At 43.6% G+C, this 24,128-nt stretch overlaps 1 protein-coding gene across 7 annotated transcripts in view; it reads right to left on the minus strand.

Annotated features, from left to right (window-relative positions):
* The window catches only part of FAT1 (FAT atypical cadherin 1), a 363,497-nt gene that overhangs the window by 76,822 nt on the left and 262,547 nt on the right, over nucleotides 1-24,128 (minus strand). For all 7 annotated transcript variants that reach the window (XM_033943896.1, XM_033943897.1, XM_033943893.1 and 4 more), the window contains exons 14-18: nucleotides 15,580-15,969; nucleotides 13,783-13,997; nucleotides 12,891-13,028; nucleotides 11,977-12,120; nucleotides 8,618-8,815 (exon numbers count right to left, since the gene is read on the minus strand). In XM_033943896.1, the coding sequence (XP_033799787.1) occupies nucleotides 8,618-8,815; nucleotides 11,977-12,120; nucleotides 12,891-13,028; nucleotides 13,783-13,997; nucleotides 15,580-15,969 (1,085 nt within the window). The remainder of the gene's footprint in view (nucleotides 1-8,617; nucleotides 8,816-11,976; nucleotides 12,121-12,890; nucleotides 13,029-13,782; nucleotides 13,998-15,579; nucleotides 15,970-24,128) is intronic.

Here is a 24,128-nt window from a genome sequence, read left to right on the forward strand (position 1 = left end):
AAAGATTGGATGCACAGTCAGAAGAAGAAAGTGCAACCAGAAATCACCAGACAAGGTAGGAAAAATGATTTTATTTTAAATTTAGCAAAGTGGAGGCAGTATTACCACAGTTTTCAAAGGAATTTGCCCAAATAACTTAATAGTTAACTGGGTAAATTCCCAGAGATGAAAACTTCCCTTCACTTACTATGCACAGTTCTGAATTTATATCTGCTGTCTATATTTTACAATATGGTCCCCTTTTACTAAACCGCAATAGTGGTTTTTAGCGCAGGGAGCCTATGAGCGTCAAGAGCAGTGCTGGGCATTCAGCGCAGCTCCCTGCGCTAAAAACTGCTATTGTGGTTTAATAAATAGGATGGAGGGTATATTTGTCTATTTTTGTATGCTATAAAAACCAAATATAGAGAGAGACTGAGAGCTGTTGACGAAGAGCTACGTGTGTGTCTTTCTTCCATTCCAGCCAGAATATCAGCTTTGTGTTCAGCCAAACAGGCCCAGGTTTCGCACTGAATAAAGTATTTTATAATTTTTATTTCATAATAAAGTAATTATAAAATACTTTCTTTGTGTTTATTTGATTCCTATTCAAGAGAATTACTTTATATATAGTCAATATAGGCAGAGAGTTAAATTTTTTAACATTTTCTAATGGTGGTGTGCCTCGTGATTTTTTTCATGAAACAAGTGTGCCTTTGCCCAAAAAAGGTTGAAAAACACTGGTCTAGAAATTGAAAGCATCAAACGTATTGTCTTCTGGACTGTTTTTAATTTACAGTTTACACATATGGATGTAACAGACATAACTACATTTGTTGTAAAACATTTATTAAGATATCATTTCATCCCTACAATTTCTGTGTTCTTAAAAATATTATTTAACATTATTTAATTTAGCGTGTAGGCCTAAAATTCCTTTGAATACCTCGTCCTCATGTATCAGCAACTTTGACAACATATTTATTTGGCTCATAACTTGCTGGCGCCCGATATTTTTAGCTCACAGTGAAAAAAGTTTGCTCACAACACCCGCCCGCTTAGAGGGAACACTGATTCCAAGACATACTATTTGGAGGCTTAAGGCTTGCCCCATCTGTCTTCAACTTGCCAGTATTAAGGAGGAGCTCTGCAAACCTAAACAGGAATTGAATACAATTAAAGCAGCTTCCATCACTCCACAAAATCATACCAACTTACCACCTCTACCTCAAAGAATAAAACAGCCCAGGAATAAATGGGTCACAGTAGGCTCAGGAAGACTGCGACATGTAACACAGAAACATCCACCTTCACTAATATTACCTCTACAGAATTCCTTAGCGCCACTAGTGCACTGCGATACTCAGGAAAACAGAAGGGAGGTGGGACTGGAACCAATGAAGGTAACTCAAGAGAACAAGCGCACCCTAAGTACAAATAAAAAAGCCAAAAACAGAAAACTATTACTGTTGGGGGATTCCATCATCAGAGGCATTAACCTTGGAACACAGGGCGAGGAGACCAAAATAGTGAAATGTCTTCCAGGATCCTCAGCTACCAGGAGTTCCAGGCAAATACTGACTATAATTAAGGAAGAAACTAAGGATTTTAACACTGATATTGTTATCCATCTGGGAACAAATGACCTGGCCAACAACTCCACACTTGCAGCACAGAAAGCTTTTCGGGAGCTTGGTGAGGGCGTGAAACCTTTTGTAAAGACTTTAGCTTTTTCTGAAATACTGCCTGCATATGGAAAAGGAGAGCAAAGAGTGAAAAACACAGAGGACTTTAATAGATGGCTAAGAGCCTGGTGTCATCAAGAAGGCTTCAGGTACATAGGAGGATGGGGAAATACATGGAAGGACAAGAAGCTATATTGCACTGATGGGCTACATATTACTACAGCAGGAAAAAGAAACCTTGCAGAGAAATTTAGACAATATTTTTCTAGGCATTTAAACTAGAAGGTGGGGGTGGTGTATGTACGAAGGACAATTATAGAGACCACCCCCGGCAAAAGAAAAGATGTGATAGTAGTAAAGGCTGCAACATAAGTAATATCAGCAACTCATTTCTTAGTATTGCAACGGAAAGTGAAACGACACAAAAATTCATACGAAAAAGGAGATTATCGCTGAAAAATAGCTGGAAAGCGATGACCACAAATGCTCGCAGTCTAAGCAGCAAAGTTCATGATCTGCAAGCCCTGATATTAGAGGCAGATCTAGATGTTGTTGCTATCACAGAGACATGGTTCAGTGAATCACATGGATGGGATGCAAACATACCGGGATATAATCTTTTTAGGAAGGACAGAGATGGTCATAAAGGTGGAGGAGTAGCTCTCTATGTAAAGATCAATATCCAAGCGAACGAAATGCAAGGGACCTGGGAAGAGGAAGAAGCGATATGGATTGCTCTGAAAAGAGAAGATGGAACTTCTATCTACGTGGGTGTAGTCTACAGACCTCCGACTCAATCGCAGCAAATTGATAAGGATCCGATTGTGGATATCCAAAAGTTTGGAAGGAAAGAGGAGGTTCTGCTGTTGGGAGATTTCAACCTGCCGGATGCGGACTGGAATGTTCCGTCTGCGGAATCGGAAAGAAGTAGGGAGATTGTGGATGCCTTTCAAGAGGCTCTGCTCAGACAAATGGTGACGGAAACCACAAGGGAAAAAGCGATATTGGATCTGGTCCTCACAAATGGAGAGAGTATCTCTAATGTTCGAGTGGGTGCTCACCTGGGTAGTAGCGATCATCAACCGGTTTGGTTTGATATAACGGCTAAAGTGGAGAGCGGCCGCACGATACTTAAAGTCCTAGATTTCAAACGTACGGACTTTAATGCAATAGGAAAGTACCTGAAGAAAGAGCTGTTAGGATGGGAGGACATAAGAGAAGTGGAAAGACAGTGGTCTAAGCTGAAAGGAGCAATAAAAATGGCTACGGACCTTTATGTGAAGAAAATCAATAAAAACAAGAGAAAAAGGAAGCCGATATGGTTCTCCAACCTAGTGGCTGAGAAAATAAAGGCGAAAGAGTTGGCGTTCATGAAATATAAAAAAACCCAAGAAGAGGAGAGCAGAAAGGACTACAGGGTGAAACTGAAAGAAGCCAAGAGAGAGATATGTTTGGCAAAGGCACAGGCGGAAGAACAAATGGCTAAAAATGTAAAAAAGGGAGATAAAAATTTTTTCAGATATATTAGTGAAAGGAGGAAGATAAAAAATGGAATTGCTAGGCTAAAAGATGCTGGGAACAAATATGTGGAGAGTGATGAGGAGAAAGCAAATGTGCTAAACAAATACTTCTGTTCTGTGTTCACAGAAGAAAATCCTGGAGAAGGACCGAGATTGTCTGGCAAAGTTACACGAGAAAATGGAGTAGATTCTGCGCCGTTCACGGAGGAGGGTGTTTATGAGCAACTTGAAAAACTGAAGGTGGACAAAGCGATGGGACCAGACGGGATCCATCCCAGGATACTAAGGGAGCTCAGAGAGGTTCTGGCGAGTCCTATTAAAGACTTGTTCAACAAATCTCTGGATACGGGAGTGATTCCTGGGGATTGGAGGAGAGCGGATGTGGTCCCTATTCATAAAAGTGATCACAGGGATGAAGCAGGAAACTACAGGCCGGTGAGCCTCACTTCAGTTGTTGGAAAAATAATGGAAGTGTTGCTGAAAGAAAGGATAGTGTATTTCCTTGAATCTAATGGGTTACAGGATCCGAGGCAACATGGCTTTACAAAAGGTAAATCGTGCCAAACGAACCACCTGATTGAATTTTTTGATTGGGTGACCAGAGAGCTGGATCGAGGACATATGCTAGATGTAATTTACTTGGATTTCAGCAAAGCCTTTGATACAGTTCCTCATAGGAGGCTGTTGAACAAACTTGAAGGGCTGAAGTTAGGACCCAAAGTGGTGAACTGGGTCAGAAACTGGCTGTCGGACAGACGCCAGAGGGTGGTGGTTAATGGAAGTCGCTCGAAGGAAGGAAAGGTGACTAGTGGAGTCCCTCAGGGTTCGGTGCTGGGGCCAATCCTGTTCAATATGTATGTAAGTGACATTGCTGAAGGGTTAGAAGGAAAAGTGTGCCTTTTTGCAGATGATACCAAGATTTGTAACAGAGTAGACACCGAAGAGGGAGTGGAAAATATGAAAAAGGATCTGCAAAAGTTAGAGGAATGGTCTAATGCCTGGCAACTAAAATTCAATGCAAAGAAATGCAGAGTAATGCATTTGGGGATTAATAATAGGAAGGAACCGTATATGCTGGGAGGAGAGAAGCTGATATGCACGGACGGGGAGAGGGACCTTGGGGTGATAGTGTCCGAAGATCTAAAGGCGAAAAAACAGTGTGACAAGGCAGTGGCTGCTGCCAGAAGGATTCTGGGCTGTATAAAGAGAGGCGTAATCAGTAGAAGGAAGAAGGTGTTGATGCCCCTGTACAGGTCATTGGTGAGGCCCCACTTGGAGTATTGTGTTCAGTTTTGGAGACCGTATCTGGCGAAAGACGTAAGAAGACTTGAGGCGGTCCAGAGGAGGGCGACAAAAATGATAGGAGGCTTGCGCCAGAAGACGTATGAGGAGAGACTGGAAGCCCTGAATATGTATACCCTAGAGCAGTGATTCCCAACCCTGTCCTGGAGGAACACCAAGCCAATCGGGTTTTCAGGCTAGCCCTAATGAATATGCATGAGAGAGATTTGCATATGATGGAAGTGATAGGCATGCAAATTTGCTTCATGCATATTCATTAGGGCTAGCCTGAAAACCCAATTGGCCTGGTGTTCCTCCAGGACAGGGTTGGGAACCACTGCCCTAGAGGAAAGGAGAGACAGGGGAGATATGATTCAGACGTTCAAATACTTAAAGGGTATTAATGTAGAACAAAATCTTTTCCAGAGAAAGGAAAATGGTAAAACCAGAGGACATAATTTGAGGTTGAGGGGTGGTAGATTCAGGGGCAATGTTAGGAAATTCTACTTTACGGAGAGGGTGGTGGATGCCTGGAATGCGCTCCCGAGAGAGGTGGTGGAGAGTAAAACTGTGACTGAGTTCAAAGAAGCGTGGGATGAACACAGAAGATTTAGAATCAGAAAATAATATTAAATATTGAACTAGGCCAGTTACTGGGCAGACTTGTACGGTCTGTGTCTGTGTATGGCCGTTTGGTGGAGGATGGGCAGGGGAGGGCTTCAATGGCTGGGAGGGTGTAGATGGGCTGGAGTAAGTCTTAACAGAGATTTCGGCAGTTGGAACCCAAGCATAGTACCAGGTAAAGCTTTGGATTCTCGCCCAGAAATAGCTAAGAAGAAAAAAAATAAAAAAAATTTAAATTGAATCAGGTTGGGCAGACTGGATGGACCATTCGGGTCTTTATCTGCCGTCATCTACTATGTATGTATGTATTAAATTATTTAAAAAAAGGGATGGTTAACAAGACTAAGAATTTTATGATGCCTCTGTATCACTCCATGGTGCGACTTCACCTAGAGTATTGCATTCAATTCTCATCTCCTTATCTCAAGAAAGATATAGCGGCACTAGAAAAGGTTCAAAGAAGAGTGACCAAGATAATAAAGGGGATGGAACTCCTCTCGTATGAGGAAAGAGTAAAACGGCTAGGGCTCTTCAGTTTGGAAAAGAGACAGTTGAGGAGAAATATGATTGAAGTCTACAAAATTATGAGTGGAGCAGAATGGGTACAAGTGGATCGATTTTTCACTCCACCATCAAAAATTACAAAGACTAGGGGACCCTCGAAGTTACAGGGAAATACTTTTAAAACCAATCGGAGGAAAAATTTTTCACTCAGAGAATAGTTAAACTCTGGAACACGTTGCCAGAGGTTGTGGTATGAGTGAATAGCATAGCTGGTTTTAAGAAAGGTTTGGACAGTTTACTCGAGGAAAAGTCCATAGTCTGTTATTGAGACAGATATGGGGGAAGCCACTGCTTGCCCTGGATTGGTAGCATGGAATGTTGCTACTCTTTAGGTTTTGGCCAGATACTAGTGACCTAGATTGGCCACCGTGAGAACGGGCTACTGGGCATGATGGACCATCAGTCTGACCCAGTAAGGCTATTCTTATTTTCATATGATAGAGTTTTAAGCATAAAACAGTGTGCCGCAAACTTTTTAAAGCTGCAGCATACTAAATGCGGGGCCGTGGCTGGACGGCATCTGGAAATGTGCTGATCTCGAAGCAATGTCTTCACGTGCATGTGCGACATTATCACGTCAACGGCCGTGCATGTGTGGATGTCCTCCAGCCGTGGCCCTGAGTCTCCTATTACTGATGGTGGGGGGTGGCGGAGAGTGAGAGATGTGGAGAGGGGAGGTGCAGATTGACTATAGGACATGCCTGTTGTGTTGAGAGGCATGTCCTTTAAGCTATCAGCTGGCGTTGGTGCCTCTCCTCCTTGGGTATCTCATGGCACACAGTTTGCGATACACTAGTCTAAAACTAGGAGATAGGTCATGGAGTTTCTAAGTATTACATATAAACAAAGAGAAGAAATTTCTTTTCATTAAACACATAATTAAACTCTGGAATCTGTGACCAAAGGAGGTGGTAGAAGCAGTTAGAGTAGCTGTATTTAAAAAGGTTTGGATTAGAGAATGACACGGTGAAAAAATTGGTCCCCGTCACCGCCCCGTCCCCATCTCACCATCCTCTGCACCGCCCCGTCACCGCCATTCCCTTCACCGCCCCGTCACCGCCACTGCCACCCCATTCACCGCCCCGTCACCGCCACTGCAACCCCATTCACCGCCCCGTCACCGTCACCGCTGCATACATAAAAGCCTCAAACGGGTACGATTTTATATACTTTTCTTTATTTACGTATAAAGGAAACATTCTTTAAAACTCTTCCTCTAGTTCAGCAGCCAAAGCTCTAATTTATAAAATGACAATTGTATAGAATATTGTTTCTTTTTATACTTGAATAAAATAAGTTCAGTATAAAACTATTTGAGGCTTGTTGAAATGGGATGAGATGGTTTGTGGGGATGGGATGGAGATAGGGCCCGAGCTCACGGAGACAGAGCTCACAGGGATGGGGACCAAGTTCGCGGACAAATATTTTCCCCGTGTCACTCTCTAGTTTACAGCTCAATCAAGGCTGGCTCTGATGGGCTGCAAGTCTCCCCTCCCCCCAGCGATCACGGCAGGAGGGCACCCAACCCCTCCTGTAGACCCCCCCCCAACGGCCCTCCCGACAATCGCAGCAGAAGGGTACCCAACCCCTCCTGCCGGTCCTCCCAATGGCCTCCCCTAAGATCGCCGGCAGGAGGGTACCCAACCCCTCCTGCTGGACCCCCCCCCAACGAACCCTCCCACCCCGGAACCCCCTTAGTCTTAATTTCCAAGTTGGACCGGACGGCTCCTCACACGTATGGCCAGCAGGCTTGCCTCCGTCCAAATGAGGCGGGCCCGCCCCTACCCTGCCCAACCCACAGGATCCTAGGGCCTGATTGGTCTAGGCACCTAAAGCCACTCCCGCTATAGGAGGGGCCTTAGGTGCTTGGGCCAATCAGGCCCTAGGATCCTGTGGGTTGGGCAGGGTAGGGGCGGGCCCGCCTCATTTGGACGGAGGCAGGCCTGCTGGCCAGACGAGCGAGGAGCTGTCCGGTCCAACTTGGAAAGTAAGACTAAGGGTGGTGTTTCGGGATGGCGGGGTTTGTTGGGGGAGGGTCCGGCAGGAGGAGTTGGGCACCCTCCTATTGGCGATATAGGGGGCCGTTGGGGGGGGCCGGCAGGAGGGGTTGGGCACCCTCCTACCAGTGATCATAGGGGGGCTGTTGGGGAGCTGGCAGGAGGGGTTGGATATCCTCCTGCTGCGATCGTCGGGGGGGCTGTTGGGGTAGGCAGGAGGGGATGGGTACCCTCCTGCCGCGATCGTTGGGGAGGGCTGGTTCTGTCGGCATGAAGGGCTGAGCACCTTCCTGCCGGCGATCGTCGGGGGGGGGGGGCGGGTTCTATTGGCAGGAAGGGTTGATCTGACAAATGAGGAGCACGGTGAAACACAGGTAAATAGCGGTTCCTAGAAGGGGGTACATTGGCCTGCGGGGACAAATCTTTTCACCGTTTTTGCGGGCGGTGAAAACTTTTGTCCCCGTGTCTGCGGCGATTTGGCTTTGGAGTCTCCATAACCCGCAGCCAAACCGCAGCCACGCCGCAGCTCCCTGCGGGGATCGCTCCCCGTGTCATTCTCTAGTTTGGATAAAGTCTTTATGACGTCCATATGCTGTTTTTAAGACAGATATGGGAAAAGCCACTGCTTTATCCCTGGGGCTAAGCATCATGAACTCTATCCACTTTCTGGCATCCTGCCAGATATTTGTTCCCTGGACTGGCGACTGTTGAAAACAGGATACTGGACTCGAAGGACCTTTGGTCTGATCCAGTATGGAGGTTCTTATGTTTGTACCAAAAAAACAAAATGTCAATAATGCATCTAACAAAAGTCTAAAAACCTTTGAAAATAAATCAAACAGAATCAATCAACTAATTTAAATGCTAGATTGTAACACTACCATAACCAAAATTCAAAACAATTAATTTCCAGTTCGGAGTGGAAAAGCACCTTGTTCTTACTGACTAAAAAGCACCTTGTTCATACCTTCACATGTAGTACATAGTGATCCTGAATTTTACGATTTAGAGCAGCAACTGCCGTGAGCACACCTTGCTGGTCGATCTGAAAGGCATTCTCCTCATTTCCACCCATAATGCTGAAGACGAAAGGGGGGCCATTGTGGGAAGAATCCTTGTCGGTCACCACCAGCTGCAGCACACTAAATCCAAGAGGTTTGTTTTCCTGCAAAATAATGATGAATCGCTGCATAACACTGTGTTTATTGATTATCTTTCCCGAGTGTGGCAATCTTAAGACAAAAGTCCTATGAAGGCTATTAAAAAGGCCAGGATACTGACATGGCTACTGACATGTATATCTTGGACATATGGATGATTCAACTGGACTCTACAGACCTAGATTTTCCCTTGTGTATGCTGGACACCCTGCTGCAAACTACAGACTTATATTTTCCCATAAGCCTGCCTGTACTTTGCTGTCTGTCGTCATCATCTACAGCCTTTGCAATACTAACAATGATGTTCTTGTTTTCATTCCCTGCTGGGAGTCTATCTCTTCAAGGCCCTGCTGGACTCTCATCAGTGCTGTATGATTTCATATGCCAGGCACCCTGGAAATAATGAGCAAGGAGCTCTGCTCATGTGGGTGTAACGAGATGAAAGAAGTTGGTACCTACACATTTGCTCTCTATCTCTGAACCACGCTATGGGAACCAGAAAGCTGGATTGTTGAAAGGCCATCTCTTTGCCAACTTTTCATCTTACAAGGACACCAACTCGAATACCTCTAATTAACAGCTGCAGGTCTCTGTGCTGAAAGAAGGAAGTTCAGAAGCAGTTCTCTGTTTCTGTAAGGCCCCCTTTTACTGGGGGGGGGGGGTATGTGGAAGTGAGAGAGGCGTGGACTAAGGGAAAGAGGAGTTAGCTGTACATCATTTTATGTACCAATAGGGAAGTACATAACCAGAGCTAGAGGATGGCCTTTCTTGGAACAAAGGAAGAATTTCTCTGTATAAAAAACACGTGCTTGCTAAGTAGAGCCAGAGAAAGATTCACTTACTTATACTATGGGGAACTGCTAGCCCCCTGTTACGCATATGAGTGAAAATTCTTCTCTCCATTGTATATTCTGAACTGACAATACATTATGCTTTGCTATGCCTTGGCTGCTGTAATATTGTAACTTTTTATTCTAACAATAAACGAATATTGTCTGTTTTGGAAGATACGATGCCGTCTTGTAGTTATTCCAATGAGGTAACCAAAGCAGCCCTCTTTATCTCAATACTCCTCAGCAGAGGGCCTTAGAAAACCCTGTTTTCAGTAGGCCTGACGCAGGAGAATTACCTTTGCATTTCTATATGCCCAGAAAACAGCTGGTCAGACTGCTTGTAATTTAATCCAGCACATCAATACAAATCAAGGAAAACAAGACAGTAAGAGCTTTCCCGGTGTTTTAATTACAACTCCTGCACTGTTTTGAGCCATTTGTAATGTCATTTTACCTCAGGCAACTCAGGGAATGGGGACAGTATTTATCAGTGCATACTTCACAATACACATGAACATTCTAATTGTGCCTGAAGGTCCAAGGCATAAATTATACACCTTTGAAAGGCAAGTGAAACATGTCTATTTGGTTTCTAGACTTATTTTTCCATGAATATTCATTAAATAGCTATTACATCTAGTTCAAATTTACATAAATCCTTTATCTCAGAGGAGAACTAAAGAAAATATTTAGTAGCTGTCTGACAATGGTTGCAATGTTCAACCAGAGAACTGAACTGAAAATTTAGCATACCATACCTGTGAATACGAAGCACAGAGGTCCAATTTTAGCCTCCTTGATTTGAGAAATAACTAAGCTTGCAATTGAAAGGTTCTCTAAAGTTAGGTGGCCAAAATTGGGCAACTTAATATTTAGGTCTGCTATTGCAGCATGTATATTTGGGTGTTTAAATCAGTCACCTAACTTTGGCTCACAACACAATGAAAGCATTAGGACTACCCACTTATTTTAGAAGCTACAACCCAATGTTATCCACTTATCTTACCAGCTAATATAACTTTATAGCATTATATTTTGCCATGAGGTTGAGCTTGAAATGATCTATTCACCTGACTTTGAAATAGAGAATGACAAGGTGGTTGTTACCTGCGGCTAGCTGCGAGTAGCCACGGGTAACCTGCTGAGACGGGAAGAGCAAATTAGTGGTCGCTGTGGGGACAGGGACAAGGCCATTCACCGACCCGTGGAGCGGTGAATGGTCTCGTCTCCACAGTGAAGCCAGCACGGATCGTGCGGTCCAGCATCCCCACCCAATCGCCGCATCCCACATCCTGCCATCTCCCTCCCTCCACCTCACTTTAGGTGCTTGCTGAATTCCAGTTTAATTCTTCTCCCAGCCAGCACACTTTCAATAAGTCGCGCATGCGCAGCTGCTTGAATTGTTGAATCTCCTCTGACGCAACCGGAAACAGGAAGTTGGGTCAGAGGAGAAGATTCAACAGATCAAGCAGCCGTGCGCGTGGCTTATCGAAAGCGTGTGGTTGGGAGAAGAATTAAAATCAGACTCGGCAGGCACCTAAGGTGAGGTGGAGGGAGGGAGATGGCAGGACGCGGCGATCGGGCGGGAGGGTGCTTCTGGACCACGTGATCCGTGATCGTGCATGTTTCCTCACATTAGGAAGGAGGGAGTGGACAGTAGTCGTGGGGATGGGGCGGGGACAGTGGTTGCGGTGACGGCGACTGGGCGGGGACAATGGTCGCAGGGACGGGGTGGTGACAGGGACAAATTTTTTCCCCGTGTCATTCTCTACTTTGAAAGTTAAGCACATTTTTAATAGGACTGAAAATTGACCCAGTGGTTAAGTAAGCATTTTAATGACTAACATCTTCTGACAAAGTATTAGACATACGAGGATGGTTTGAAAAGTTTGGTAAAAAAGCAAGTTAAACAATGTAATCTTCATCAAAGACTATATACTTAGTCCAGTAAGTTTCCAGTTTTTTTGCATTGTAGGAAAAATAGCTTATGGAAAAACAGGAAACTCACTGGACTAAGGGGCTCCTTTTACTAAGGTGCACTAGCGTTTTTAGCGCACGCAGATTAGCGCGCGCTAACCCCTCGCTACGTGGCAAGAACTAACACCAGCTCAATGCTGGTGTTAGCATCTAGCACGCTCTATTCCTCGCGTTAATGCCCTAATGCAGCTTAGTAAAAGGAGCCCTAAGTGTTTAGCACTCTGAGACCACATTGTTTAACTTGCATTTTTACCAAAAATATTTCAAACCAATGGCAGGATTTTGCCATCAAGCAAGTTGTATACAGAATTGCAGGTTTTATGACATTTGCTTAAACACCACTCTGTTTAGATTACCTGAATGATAACACTATAGTTTTCTTTGGAGAAAATGGGAGGGTTGTCATTTATGTCAGATACATCAATATTGACATCAGTAGTGTTGGTACGTGGCGGATTTCCATTATCTGTAGCTTGAATAGTCAATGTATAACCTGAAATCTAATTTTAAAAGAAATAATCATACAGTCATTATTTCAAAGATATACCCACATAAAACATATGCCAATAAGCAGAACCCTAAAACATAATATAATGCATTTTAATGAATGATTTTGCTCAAAACTTGGACTCATGTAACACATATATGCTTTATAAATAGTGTTTACACTTGGAAAACATTCCTACATTTTGAAATGCTTTGGGCTAGAATGATGCCACACACACTCTCCAAGAAACCTACTGTACTAATTTCCTGCATTCTACTTAAAAACACACTGAACAGTAAACAAAGAACGATGGTAATGTGAGGCTTGGTGACGAGGATGGAAATTGCACAGCAATGAAAGGAACACCAGCTCTCATCAAGAAGGTCGATGATGATAATGAGCATGTGGAATATATATAGGATGAATGAGAATACAGAATATAAAAATCAGATTACGTTTCAGAGGATTTGGTCACCATATTAAGCGTGGTTGCAAAATAAAAAGGGAAATGTTCTGTAAGGTATTAGTTTGTGGGGATGATGATGAGGACGCCAAGGAGGGAAGGGAGGATGGAGTAGAGAAGGGAATAGGGAGAGTGGGAGAGTACACTTTTGGGGAGGAGGGAGCAAGGTGTTTTAATGTACAATGTAATCCTTTGTTCTTTTGTTGGTTGATGAATTAACGGTCTGTAAAAGAAAACAAAATTGTATGCTGGTGCGTTGTCATTTGTGTGAACCATAAAAAAAACCAAAAAACCCCAAATAGAAAAAAAGAATAACTTACCCTCTCTCTGTCTAAAAGCTTTGCCACTTTTATATCACCTCGTACTGGGTCAATATTAAATGAATCTCCCTGGTTACCATTTATGATGGAGTAACGAATGTTGTTGTTGGAGGGTCCATCAGCATCTTCGGCCATAACCTACATAAAAATGGATTCCTCATTTAACATGACTGAGAGAAGAAACGGCATTCTCAATGAACTCACCCCATGGAAGCCACAGCTTTTTGAAATCTAGCACATTATAGCATTCTGAAGGATAAAAATGTGACTTCAGTTAAACTATTTGGAGATATTTTACTTCCAAGAAAACATTAAGGACCTCTTTTATTAAACTGCGCTAGCAGTTTCATAGAGTTCCTAGGAGCCTTGGGAGCAGCGCGAGCCATCTGCGCTAAAAACTACTAGCACAGTTTAACAGAAGAGAGGGTAAATCTCCCAGAATTCAGAAAGTGAAAACAACTTGTAAAAGCTGTTCTTTCTGCTTAAAAATGTGTGGTCTCATTTAAACTTAAAAAAAAAAACAAGAAGTGCTTTCAAATTTGGATACACTGAATTTTTCAACACCTAGAATGTAAGTTTAACTGCATCTTCTCTGAATCTACTTTAACATAACATAGGGTGTTCACATGTTTCGTATTCTGCTAACAACCCTGAGAATAATATTGCATGGATACTAATTTACATTTTAGACACCCACACACAGGGCAATTTACATTCTTCTTGTTCTCTCTAATCCAGTTCTATGTAAAAATGTTTTTGAGGTGATTATCATGGCCCTTTTCAATCTACAGAGTCATCACCACCTTTAGAGAATTCAAACAGTCTTGAAACAATGGCTAGCAACTACATAATAAAGAGTACATCAAGAGGAAGGAAAATAAATCATGCATACTGTAACGACCGACTGCCCAAGCCCAGCATCTTCACTGATAACGGAGGTGTAGGTTCTCTGGCTGAACACGGGACTGTTGTCGTTAATATCTGTCACATTAATATTCACAGTTGCAACATCACTAAGGGAAGGTGTCCCCCCATCAGTAGCCTCCACTGTCAAATAATATTCATGGGAACTTTCATAGTCCAGGTTTTGAATTATGAATATGACACCTGGCAAGAGAGGAAGGTTGAAGAGAGATGATAAATAGAGTTAATGAACATCTAACTTCTTTGAAAGTCAGTAGGAGGATACCATTAAAGAAAATTATTCTCTAGCCATAACCTGAGCACAATGCTGATTAAACAAAATATAGTGTTAACTCTATAACCAGTGCGCTCCAACATCTGGATTTGTCCTCACAGAAGACAGTAAGAGGAAACAACACATTGCAAATCAGGTCACCACTAAACCACATCAGTACCTCTTCCAATTCAGTTCACATTTTCCTATACAAACATCGACTTGTATATAATTATACCACATAGTCTTTTTTTTTTTTAACTAAAAAACACAGATAGGAAGAATTCTGAACCTGCATTAGGGTAAGTTATAATTTTGTTTAAAGTGCTGGGAGACAATGGGGCTCATTTTCAAAGCACTTAAGACACGCAAAGTACCATAGGTTTCTACGGTGCTTTGTGTGTCTAATTGCTTTGAAAATGAGTCTCACAATGTATAATAGTCAATTTTGAAAAACACATTAGAAAACAAGGTTAGAAGTAAAGTTTTTGCATAAGGCCGCAGTTCATGCTTACATTTAGGGCCTGCTTAACAAAGCAGCACTAGCGGCTGCAGTGCGGTAACGGCCCCGAAGCCCATAGAGATTTAAAGGGCTTCGGGGCTGCTGCCGTGCGGCAGCTGCTTGCGTGGCTTTGTAAAACAGGCCCTTAATGCTTCCATTTAAACTAAGGACCTCTTATCAAGCTGCACTAGCAAGTGCCGCATGGCAAATGCTCCAAAGCCCTTTAAATTCCCAAGGACTTCGGTGCATTTGCCGCTCCAGCCTGTTTTAATTTCTTTGATAAAAGAGGCCCTATGTAAAAACAAACAAAGACCCTAGTTAGCCCCCTAAAACAACAGAGACAGAATTAATACTGGATAATCTCAAATCTGTTCTAGAACCTAGACCAGGGCTGCCCAAGTCCAGTCCTCGAGATCTACTGGCAGGCCAGGTTTTCAGGATATTCACAATGAATATGCATGGGATCTGCATACCAAGAAAGCAATGCAGGCAAATCTCTCTCATGCATATTCATTGTGGATATCCTGAAAACATGGCCTGCCAGTAGATCTCGAGGACCGGACTTGGGCAGCCCTGACCTAGACCTTCTCATGCCTTGTTTTAAAACTGTAGTTAAAGGTTAGCTGGCCGTGAACCAAGGGAATCACAATGAGTGTAAATAAATAGCTATCTGCAGAAGAGCTCTTCTGGAACTAAATCAATTTAATAGGACTAAAGGTTTTTAAAAAGAAGCACATAAACAGATACTGAAACTATTAACAGAGACACTTAGTTTGTAGACAAAAAGGAAGTGGAACAGCGTAGGGGAGAGGGCAGGTGGTCCAGCACAGAAGCAACAGAAGAGGAGGGGCTTGATTAGGGAGCCGACTGTTCTTTGCTCTGCCCCAGGCTCACATCCTCTCCTCTGCTTCTCTGCTGGCTGGCTGGAAGGGAAGGGCTATAGCAGAATACCTCTGCTGTTTTAGAGTCCAAAAAGCAGTCCCCAAGTCATATGTACTGACTAAAAGTACCTGTTTCTGAACTGATGCTGAATTTTCCGTGTTCATTACCGTTGACTATTAAATAAGTGATTTCTGCATTAGCTTCTATATCTCTGCTGGTGGCATAAATTTTAAGGACTTCTGTTCCAACCGGGGTATCTTCTGATAGAATAGCACCATACTCTCGGTGTTCAAACGCTGGAGGATTATCATTTATATCCAAAACAGACACCATGACCGTAGCAATAGAGGACAGTTTTAAGGGTGACCCTTGATCTACAGCTTTCACAATCAGGGTATACACCGCCTGCAACTCTCGATCCAAAGGTTTCTCCAAGCTGATAATTCCAGATACTTCACCTATGGAGAACTGTCCATCTGCAGAGTTCACCAGTGAATAGTGAACTTTATGATTCAACCCTGTATTTAAAGAGAGGTGAAGAAGCTGAAATGACTTTCATGACCATTAAAAATCCACTACAATTCTCCGAGAACAGGCATGAGTATTATTCAACAAATTGGCATTAGGATCACTGTTCCCTTTAAGCTGGAGTCCTTCACTTACAGCCCTACCAGTGATGGGTACTTTTCCACTATCACATTTTCAATATCAAGGGACAGGCAAGCTCTGCTGGTCTCCTAGGAACCTGCCTGTTCCAAGCAATTGAAAGCACAATATGCAGTTGTAGGACTCCCACTCAGCTTCGAGGGGACAGCGATTAAAACATTTTAGTAGCAATGTATTATGAACTTAATTACGTATATGTGGTTTAGTTGAAACAGAAAATCAAATATTTGTATAACATAACATAAAATTTTATTTGTAAACTGTGATACACCATGGTTATCAATGCAGTTAACAAGAATTATCTAAAGACCGTAAATAATCAGGGAAGGTACAAATACAAACAACCTAGAAGTAGGCTAAGATCAGTGTCAGATATTTTATCATGGTTAATTAATATGAAAAATTCAAATAGGTAAACAGACAGAGATAAGTTAAAGACAGAGATACCTTAATACAGGTAGCCGAGGGGGGGGGGGGGGGGGAGGGGAAAATAAGACATAGTGAGTACTAGGAGTATCTGTGCATGGAGCATTTATGGTCATCCGAGGGGAGTACATGGTTTAGTGCTCTTCTAGAAACCAATTGAACAGGTAGGTTTTTAAGCTTTGCCTAAAATGCATGGATACTTTTCAGCCTTGTGTAATTTATTTCTTAAGTATTAACTATTGTTGCTTTGACTGAATATTGCCAGCCTATGGATAACTTTTTCACAGAGCTTTAAATTACCCACATCACAGAAGTTTGAACACTTTCCTGTGGGACTGCTGTTCATCGTTTATTTAATCTTTAATTCAACACAATAGTAAAAAGAACTGCAACCCACAGTCTCCTCTTCATGGCTCATACTCATATAAAGCCTCCATCTTGGTAAGAGTGGAGAGGTGTAGCAGAATTCCAGAAACAACGAGATAAGCAGAGGTGATATTTCAAAGAAGATATATATCATAATCAACTGTACTCTAAAGCAGCAACTCTCAATGAATATGCATGAGGTAGATTTGCATTCCTGTCAACTCCATTATATGCATACACCTCTCATGCATATTCTTTAGGAATGTCCAGAAAATCTGACTGGCTGGGAGTTCCATAAGACATGTTTGAGAACCACTATTCTACGGCACCATGATGGTGGGGGACATACTGAGAAGCTGCCCTAGATGGATTCAGCCTGTCATCATATTTATTTATTCAATTTTTTATACTGTTCTTCCAAGGGAGCTAAGAACATGAATTTATTCAGGTACTCAAGCATTTTTTCCTGTCTGTCCTTGTGGGCTCATAATCTAATGTACCTGGGGCACGAGGAGCAGTGTGGGTTTGAACCCACAACCTCAGCGTGCCAAGGCTGTAGCGTTAACCACTGCGCTACGCGCTCCTCCCTTTTCTCTGTCTGAAAGGATCTGCAATGTCTGTGTCATTCCCTTTGCATTCAATCATACTATCAAGTGCAAAGAAACCTATCTCTTCCCCTAGTTGTAAAACATAGCTTTGGCACAGTGCACCACCCTTTAAGTACAAAAAAGGAAGTACCTGATGATATTATTCAGTTAATCATGTGAAGAGACAGTGCTGATAACCACAGAAATCATATGCTTATTATAACTCTCTTCTGGCCAAGTTTCAAGCACATAGCTTCCTTGCTATACATTCCATACAATGTCATCTACAGGACAAACTCACAGGGAATTTTAGAAGCTAGTGAGAGGGATGAAAGAGATTGACGATGTGGAGACTATTGTGTGGATACTGTGTACGCCTTAGTATTTCTGTTTAGAAATCTTGCAGCAATCACACTGATATTAACAATAACGTCAACGTTAGTCCCTGTTACTGAAAATGGGATAAAGATGCTTGAATTGATAAATCTGGTGAGATTTTTGCATGGATGCCAACTAGTGATAAATCCTCTTACCACATGCAATCTACAAAAGGAAAACGAAAGCTGGCATTAACTACGAATCGATCATTCTTGAGACTTTATTCCTGCTTAAAGAAATCAAGAAAAAAAATCCATTCCACTAGTAACTAGAACAAAGGCAAAAAAAAAAAATAATAATAATGAGGTAGGAAAGAGGTATTTTTTTTTAAAGCCACTAATGTTGAAAAGTGACAGTTAATTGGATGGAACTACATTTCCAACTGAATACTAGCTCATTAAATCTTGCAGCCATTAGCAGAGTAAGCCACAGAAGAGGACATACAGGAAATCTAAAATAAAAATCAAAATATTATACCATTCTAATTAGGCTTTCTTTATTCATTTCTTTCAGCTGGCTTAGCACATTTCCATATATTCTCCAGTCCATCCTAAAACTCAGTTAAGTCAGTATCAAACAGCAGAACAGATTCCAATGTATAAATCATACTCTCTAGACAATGAAACTTAATGCTGGCTTTTTGGTAGAGAGAGCTGGCTGTCCAGGGTATAGTAAAGCACATAAAACTGTTATATTTACAAGTACTTTAGATCCAGAACAAAAAATTTAAAGCTTAGTATCAGTAGGAATCAGAGTTAGAAAGTGCAAAAATAGAGGAGTCAGCGTCAAAGGTTTGGTGTACCAACTTCACAGCCCTGGTTGCAAGTACAGTAGAGGGTTAACTGGGTTTCAGTTAACCCGGATTCACACACAACAAAAATGCCACTTAAAAAAAAAAAGTCCCTTGAAGCACCAGCGGCAGCATCCTGAGCCACAAATGCTCCCTCTCTCCAGCCCCAAGCAGCTACAGTCCCCCTCCCTACCACCCCGAAGCACCAGCAGGGCATCCTGAGCCACAAAGCCCTCCTCCCTCAAGCCCCAAAGAGGCAGAAGCCGTGAACTCCTTGCTCACTCGCTCCCTCCCTCTCTGCCTTACCTGAAGCAGAGCGGTCAGCAGGAGGCAGCCTCAAAACAGGCTGCTCGTGGCCATCCCCAGCAGGGCCTTTCTTCTGATGCGTCACTTCCAAAGCATCAGACGAAAGGCCCTGTCAGGGCTGGCTGAGAGCAGCCTGTTTCAAGGCTGCCTCCTGCTGACTTCTGTGCTTTGGGTAAGGAAGAGAGAGAGGGAGGGAGCGAGGGGGTTCTTGACTCAGGACCACCGTCTGCTTCTGCCACTTCAGGGCAGGGGGATGAAGGAGGGCTTTGTGGCTCAGGACTGCTGCCATGCTGGTGCTTCAGGGCGGGGGAATTGAGAGTGTGTTAGACAAGGTTTAACACACACACACACAATTAACCAGATAAACAGTTATCTGGTATCCATCAATCACCATGGGTGCTGGATAACTGAGATTCTACAGTAATAATGAATGTGCCTTGGGAGAAGCCTTACACACAAACTAAATTTTAGTTATATCTCTACTTGGTATTTTTTGGATGTATGACATGGAACGGGAAAGTTTAGGCACAGTGATGTTTGGATTTTGAACTCTGGATGCAATTGTTTTCCATATGATACAATAGAGTGATGGAGGGGTTTTTTGATACATGGAGGGGAACAACAGGAACTGTACTAAAATGGTTCGCCTACTAACTGCAAAATCATGAATACATGGTCAAAATGCAAGAATCATACTCTAAACCAGGGCTGCCCAAGTCCGGTCCTTGAGATCTACTGGCAGGCCAGGTTTTCAGGATATCCACAATGAATATGCATGAGAAAGATTTGCCTGCACTGCCTTCTTGGTATGCAAATCTCTTTCATGCATATTCATTGTGGATATCCTGAAAACTTGGCCTGCCAGTAGATAACAACTTCTATCGTATCAAGCAGCCTTATGGGGCAAAGACTTAGATAAACTAATTACACACACAAACAACTATGGAGAATTTAGGAAACACCTAAAAACATACCTGTTCTCGAAATACCTAGGTAACGAATCAGGACAATAGCCCCCTTCGTAATCCCCCCAAATCTGATCTTGTAAACTGTCAACCCCTAATCACTAACTATGAATGCTCCAATCAATTTATGGAATTTTTCTAATTCATTGCAAACCGCATGGAACTTCACGGTCCTGCAGTATATAAACTGTTGTTACTATTACTAATGCTGTTACTATCAGATGTACACTGCTATACTCTGTAAGTCGCTGCCTGCACAGTTTCTCTTTATTGTAAACCGCCTAGAAGTCGCAAGATTGTTGGCGGTATATAAGAATAAAGTTATTATTATTATTATCTCAAGGACTGGACTTGAGCAGCTCTGCTCTAAACCTTGGAAGACATTCTATGGCATCCCACAAGGCTCCCCACTATCTCCAATCCTATTCAATTTATTTATGAGCTCTCTGGGACACATCAAAATGGAAGACTCCTCCTCCTCCCAACAGAATGCCATATCAAACCTCACTCTTTCATCAGGCATCACTCTCATAATGTAAAAATCCACCAAGGTACTAGGCTGCATCTTAAATGACACTCTCACAATGGAACCACAAATATCTAACCTTAGGAAAAGACCATCTACACTATGCGTCAACTGCGACTCACAAGATCATATTTCCACCAACACCACTTTGCTCTAATTGTTCAGATGATGATCCTATCTCAATTGGACTATTGCAACTCCGCCTACCTTGGCATCAACACCACTCTTATCCACAAATTACAACTCATCCAAAGACTAATCTACAAATTAAAGAAATTTGATTCAATCTCAATCTTCATCAGGCAGCTACATTGGCTCCCAATATCATCCCAAATAATTTTCAGATCGTCATGTATCCTACACCAGATTCTATATGGAAGCTCAGCATCCCCTCTCATCCAATTATTCTCTAATGTTTGGCCAACATCAACAAGAATCCTTAATAGAATCCAACTAAACCTGCCATCCACAAAATACCTCCACTACAAGCAAATTTTCCATTCTATGTTAACTTATCTAGGTGTAAAAACCTGGAACGACCTACCAGACACTATCAGGAAAGAGACAAACTACACCACATTCAGAAAAATCCTGAAGACTCACCTTTTTGACAATTAACTGTCTTAGTTTATATTTAATGCCCCCTACTTCTAGATCCCTCTTCTTAATTCTCCTACTAAACCTGCCATCCTCACAATACCCCATCACTTCCCCATGCCCCTCCTCTTTTCTTTCCCCTTCCCCTTTGATCTGTCGCCCTGAGCCTATATAGGTATGTGCGACTCACAAATGGAAGATTAGATTAGAGGGGGGCTTTGTAAAAAAAAAAAAAGAAAAAGTCTAATGTCCCAAAAAATATCCTGCTCATAACATCCAATAAAGGTCCATCTAATAGCCATAATCAAACAGTCTATATTTCCTGTTTAATTTTGGCTGTGAGATGGACATTTATACCCTGACATCATCCAAACGAACAGCTGTTTTCTGAAATGAAACATCCAACGAGTGGAGGGCATCCACACAGAACCGGAGGTAGGATGTGAAGATAAAATTATAGTTGAGGACACGATTTGCCATCATTGAGTTTTGATAAAGACGGCGACCAAAATTGTCCATCGTACGGCCCTCCCTGCCCGGAGAGATGGCAGCGTAAACCTTTGAGGGGTTAGACTTCTTCAAGGAAAACTCAACCACCAAGGATTGGTGAGAAAACTGAGAACTTTCAAACCCCTTAACCGGGATCGTCCTGTAACGGGACTCCAACTTGGAGGGAATGGCTGTGACCGCATAGGGGGGTCTCCAGGTTCCGGAGAAAAGTGCAATGGTAATCGCAGCACCTCACGGGGCGGATGATCAACACCCATTTCCGCCAGGTATTCCTGGGTATAACGGGACTCAGACTGGAGGTCCATGTTCAAGGCCCTACCCATGTCAGAGATGAAACGAGTAAAGGAGGAGTTTCGAGAAGACACATTCTCCTGAGGAGACCCCGAGCGATATCTGGGGGCAGCCGAGAAAGAGGGCGAAATTTCCCTCGAATAGTAAGCCGGTGCCTCGGAGTCCCGCAAATGGGAGACCGAAGAGGCTGGACTAAAGTGTTTGGGGGGTGTCGAGGAATGACCCCATGCAAGATGGACCGGGGAAGACCCCGGGGTCCGAGGAAACAGTTGGCGAAGCCTCGGAGAAGATGGGGCAAAGGAAAATTCCTCCACCGGTTTCGAAGAAGACCCCTTAGAGGCTGGCAGCCGCCTCGATGGGGAACACAAACTAGAGTCCAATTTGAGGACAAGCACGTGCCTGGAAGGTTTCGCGGTCAGAGACCTGCCCGAAGGGGCGGAGAAGATCGGGGTTTTTTAGGAGGGGCAAGCCGTGACATAGCAGCGGGGGAAAAATGAGCCCGTGGCCTGGACCCCCGAAAAGTCACAGGTGACTCGGGGGATGAAGAATCACTCAAGGGAACCTGGGAGTCTTGCAAGCATGGCCTCCAGATACGAGGGGACGCTCAGGCTGGTCAGACCGAGACTGGGTCAAGACCGAGGTCAGAGGCGTCAAAGTTGGGACCAGTTGGCTCACCACCGAGGAAAGCTGCGTGGTAAATATAGCCTTAAGCATGTCCTCGAACATAGGCATCGAGACCAAAGGTGGTTGGGTCTTAGGTGCATCAGTGCACTCCTTCAGGGGCGACCTCGAGGAAGAGTATTCCCTAAGTGAGGAGGCACGCTTAGAGTGATGTCTCGAAGACGCCGACAAGGCAGCACTGACATGAGACACCGAGGTAGGCTTCTTTGCCGGCACACCTGAGGAGGAAAGAGGAGACTTACCCGAGGCTGGAGTAGCAGGAGGAGCCGAGGCCGGAGCCTTCGAGGCCGACGGGGACTTCGAAGCTGAGGACTTCGAGGCCGAGGCACCCAACGAAGGCGCTGAGGCCGAGCTCGAGGCCTGTCCTGCAGGATCCATGGGGCCAAAGAGTTGGAGAATCTTGGCCACCCTCCTAAGAAGAGACCGCGGTTGCAAAGTCGCACAACGGGAACATGACTCAGCGCGGTGCTCTGCGCCCAGGCACTCCACACACCCACGATGAGGGTTGGTGATAGAGATAACCCGGTTGCACTTAGTACAGTTTTTAAACCTGGAACGAGGCCGGGACATAAGAAGAAAATACGGCCGCAGCCCCGTGAGGCCAGGTGCCCAGAGTAAGACCAAGAACCCGGTCAAAAATATACGAACTGAAAAAATGAAAAAGAAAGGAAAACAAAGACGCGGGCACAGTGACTCAACTGAAACTAACCAAATAAGCCACGGTGCAAGAGGGACAACGATATCGTGCAAAGCAAGGGAGCAGTGCTTCTAGTTCCGCGGAAAACAGAGAACTGAGGCCACGCTGAGGAGACGCATGCCCTAGACAGGGCGGAGGGGCACGCGCGCATGCGCGAGCCAATCGCAAGCTTGAAGGTATTCAAGCAAGTCTGCTTGCGAAAACGTCCGCTAGGGGGCTCCGTCGGCGACGTCACCCACATGTAGAGAATATGCTGCCTGCTTGTCCTGGGATAAAGTTTTATACTGAACTTATTTTATTAAAGTATAAAAAGAAACAATATTTTGTACAATTGTCATTTTATAAATCAAAGTTCTGGCTTACGAACTAGAGCAGTGGTTCCCAACCCTATACTGGAGGACCACCAGGCCAATTGGGTTTTCAGGATCGCCCTAATGAATATGCATGGAGCAGATTTGCATTTCTGTCATTTCCATTACATGCAAATCTCTCTCATGCATATTCATTAGAGCTAGCCTGAAAACCCGATTGGCTTGGTGGTCCTCCAGGACAGGGTTGGGAACCACTGAACTAAAGAAAGAGATCTTCAGCTGGCAGGGTTTTGTTCATAAATGTTTATCAACACAACTAATATACTACTTTATCCTAAAGCAAAAAAAAGAAAATAAATATAATTTTTTTTCTACCTTTGTTGTCTGGTTTCTGCTTTTCTCATCTTCTCGTTATTCTATTCCTTCCATTCACTGTCTGCCTTCTCTCTGCCTCTTCCATTGGCATCTGCTCTGTTATTGTGCCTCTCCCTTCCATCTCTCCCTCCGCCCCCCCCCCCCATTGGTCTGGCACCCATCTTCTTCCCTCCACTCCCCCCATGGTCTTGCATCTCTGTCTTCT

The sequence above is a fragment of the Geotrypetes seraphini genome, chromosome 1 (assembly GCF_902459505.1).
Source record: "Geotrypetes seraphini chromosome 1, aGeoSer1.1, whole genome shotgun sequence".
Classification (NCBI taxonomy): Eukaryota; Metazoa; Chordata; class Amphibia; order Gymnophiona; family Dermophiidae; genus Geotrypetes; species Geotrypetes seraphini.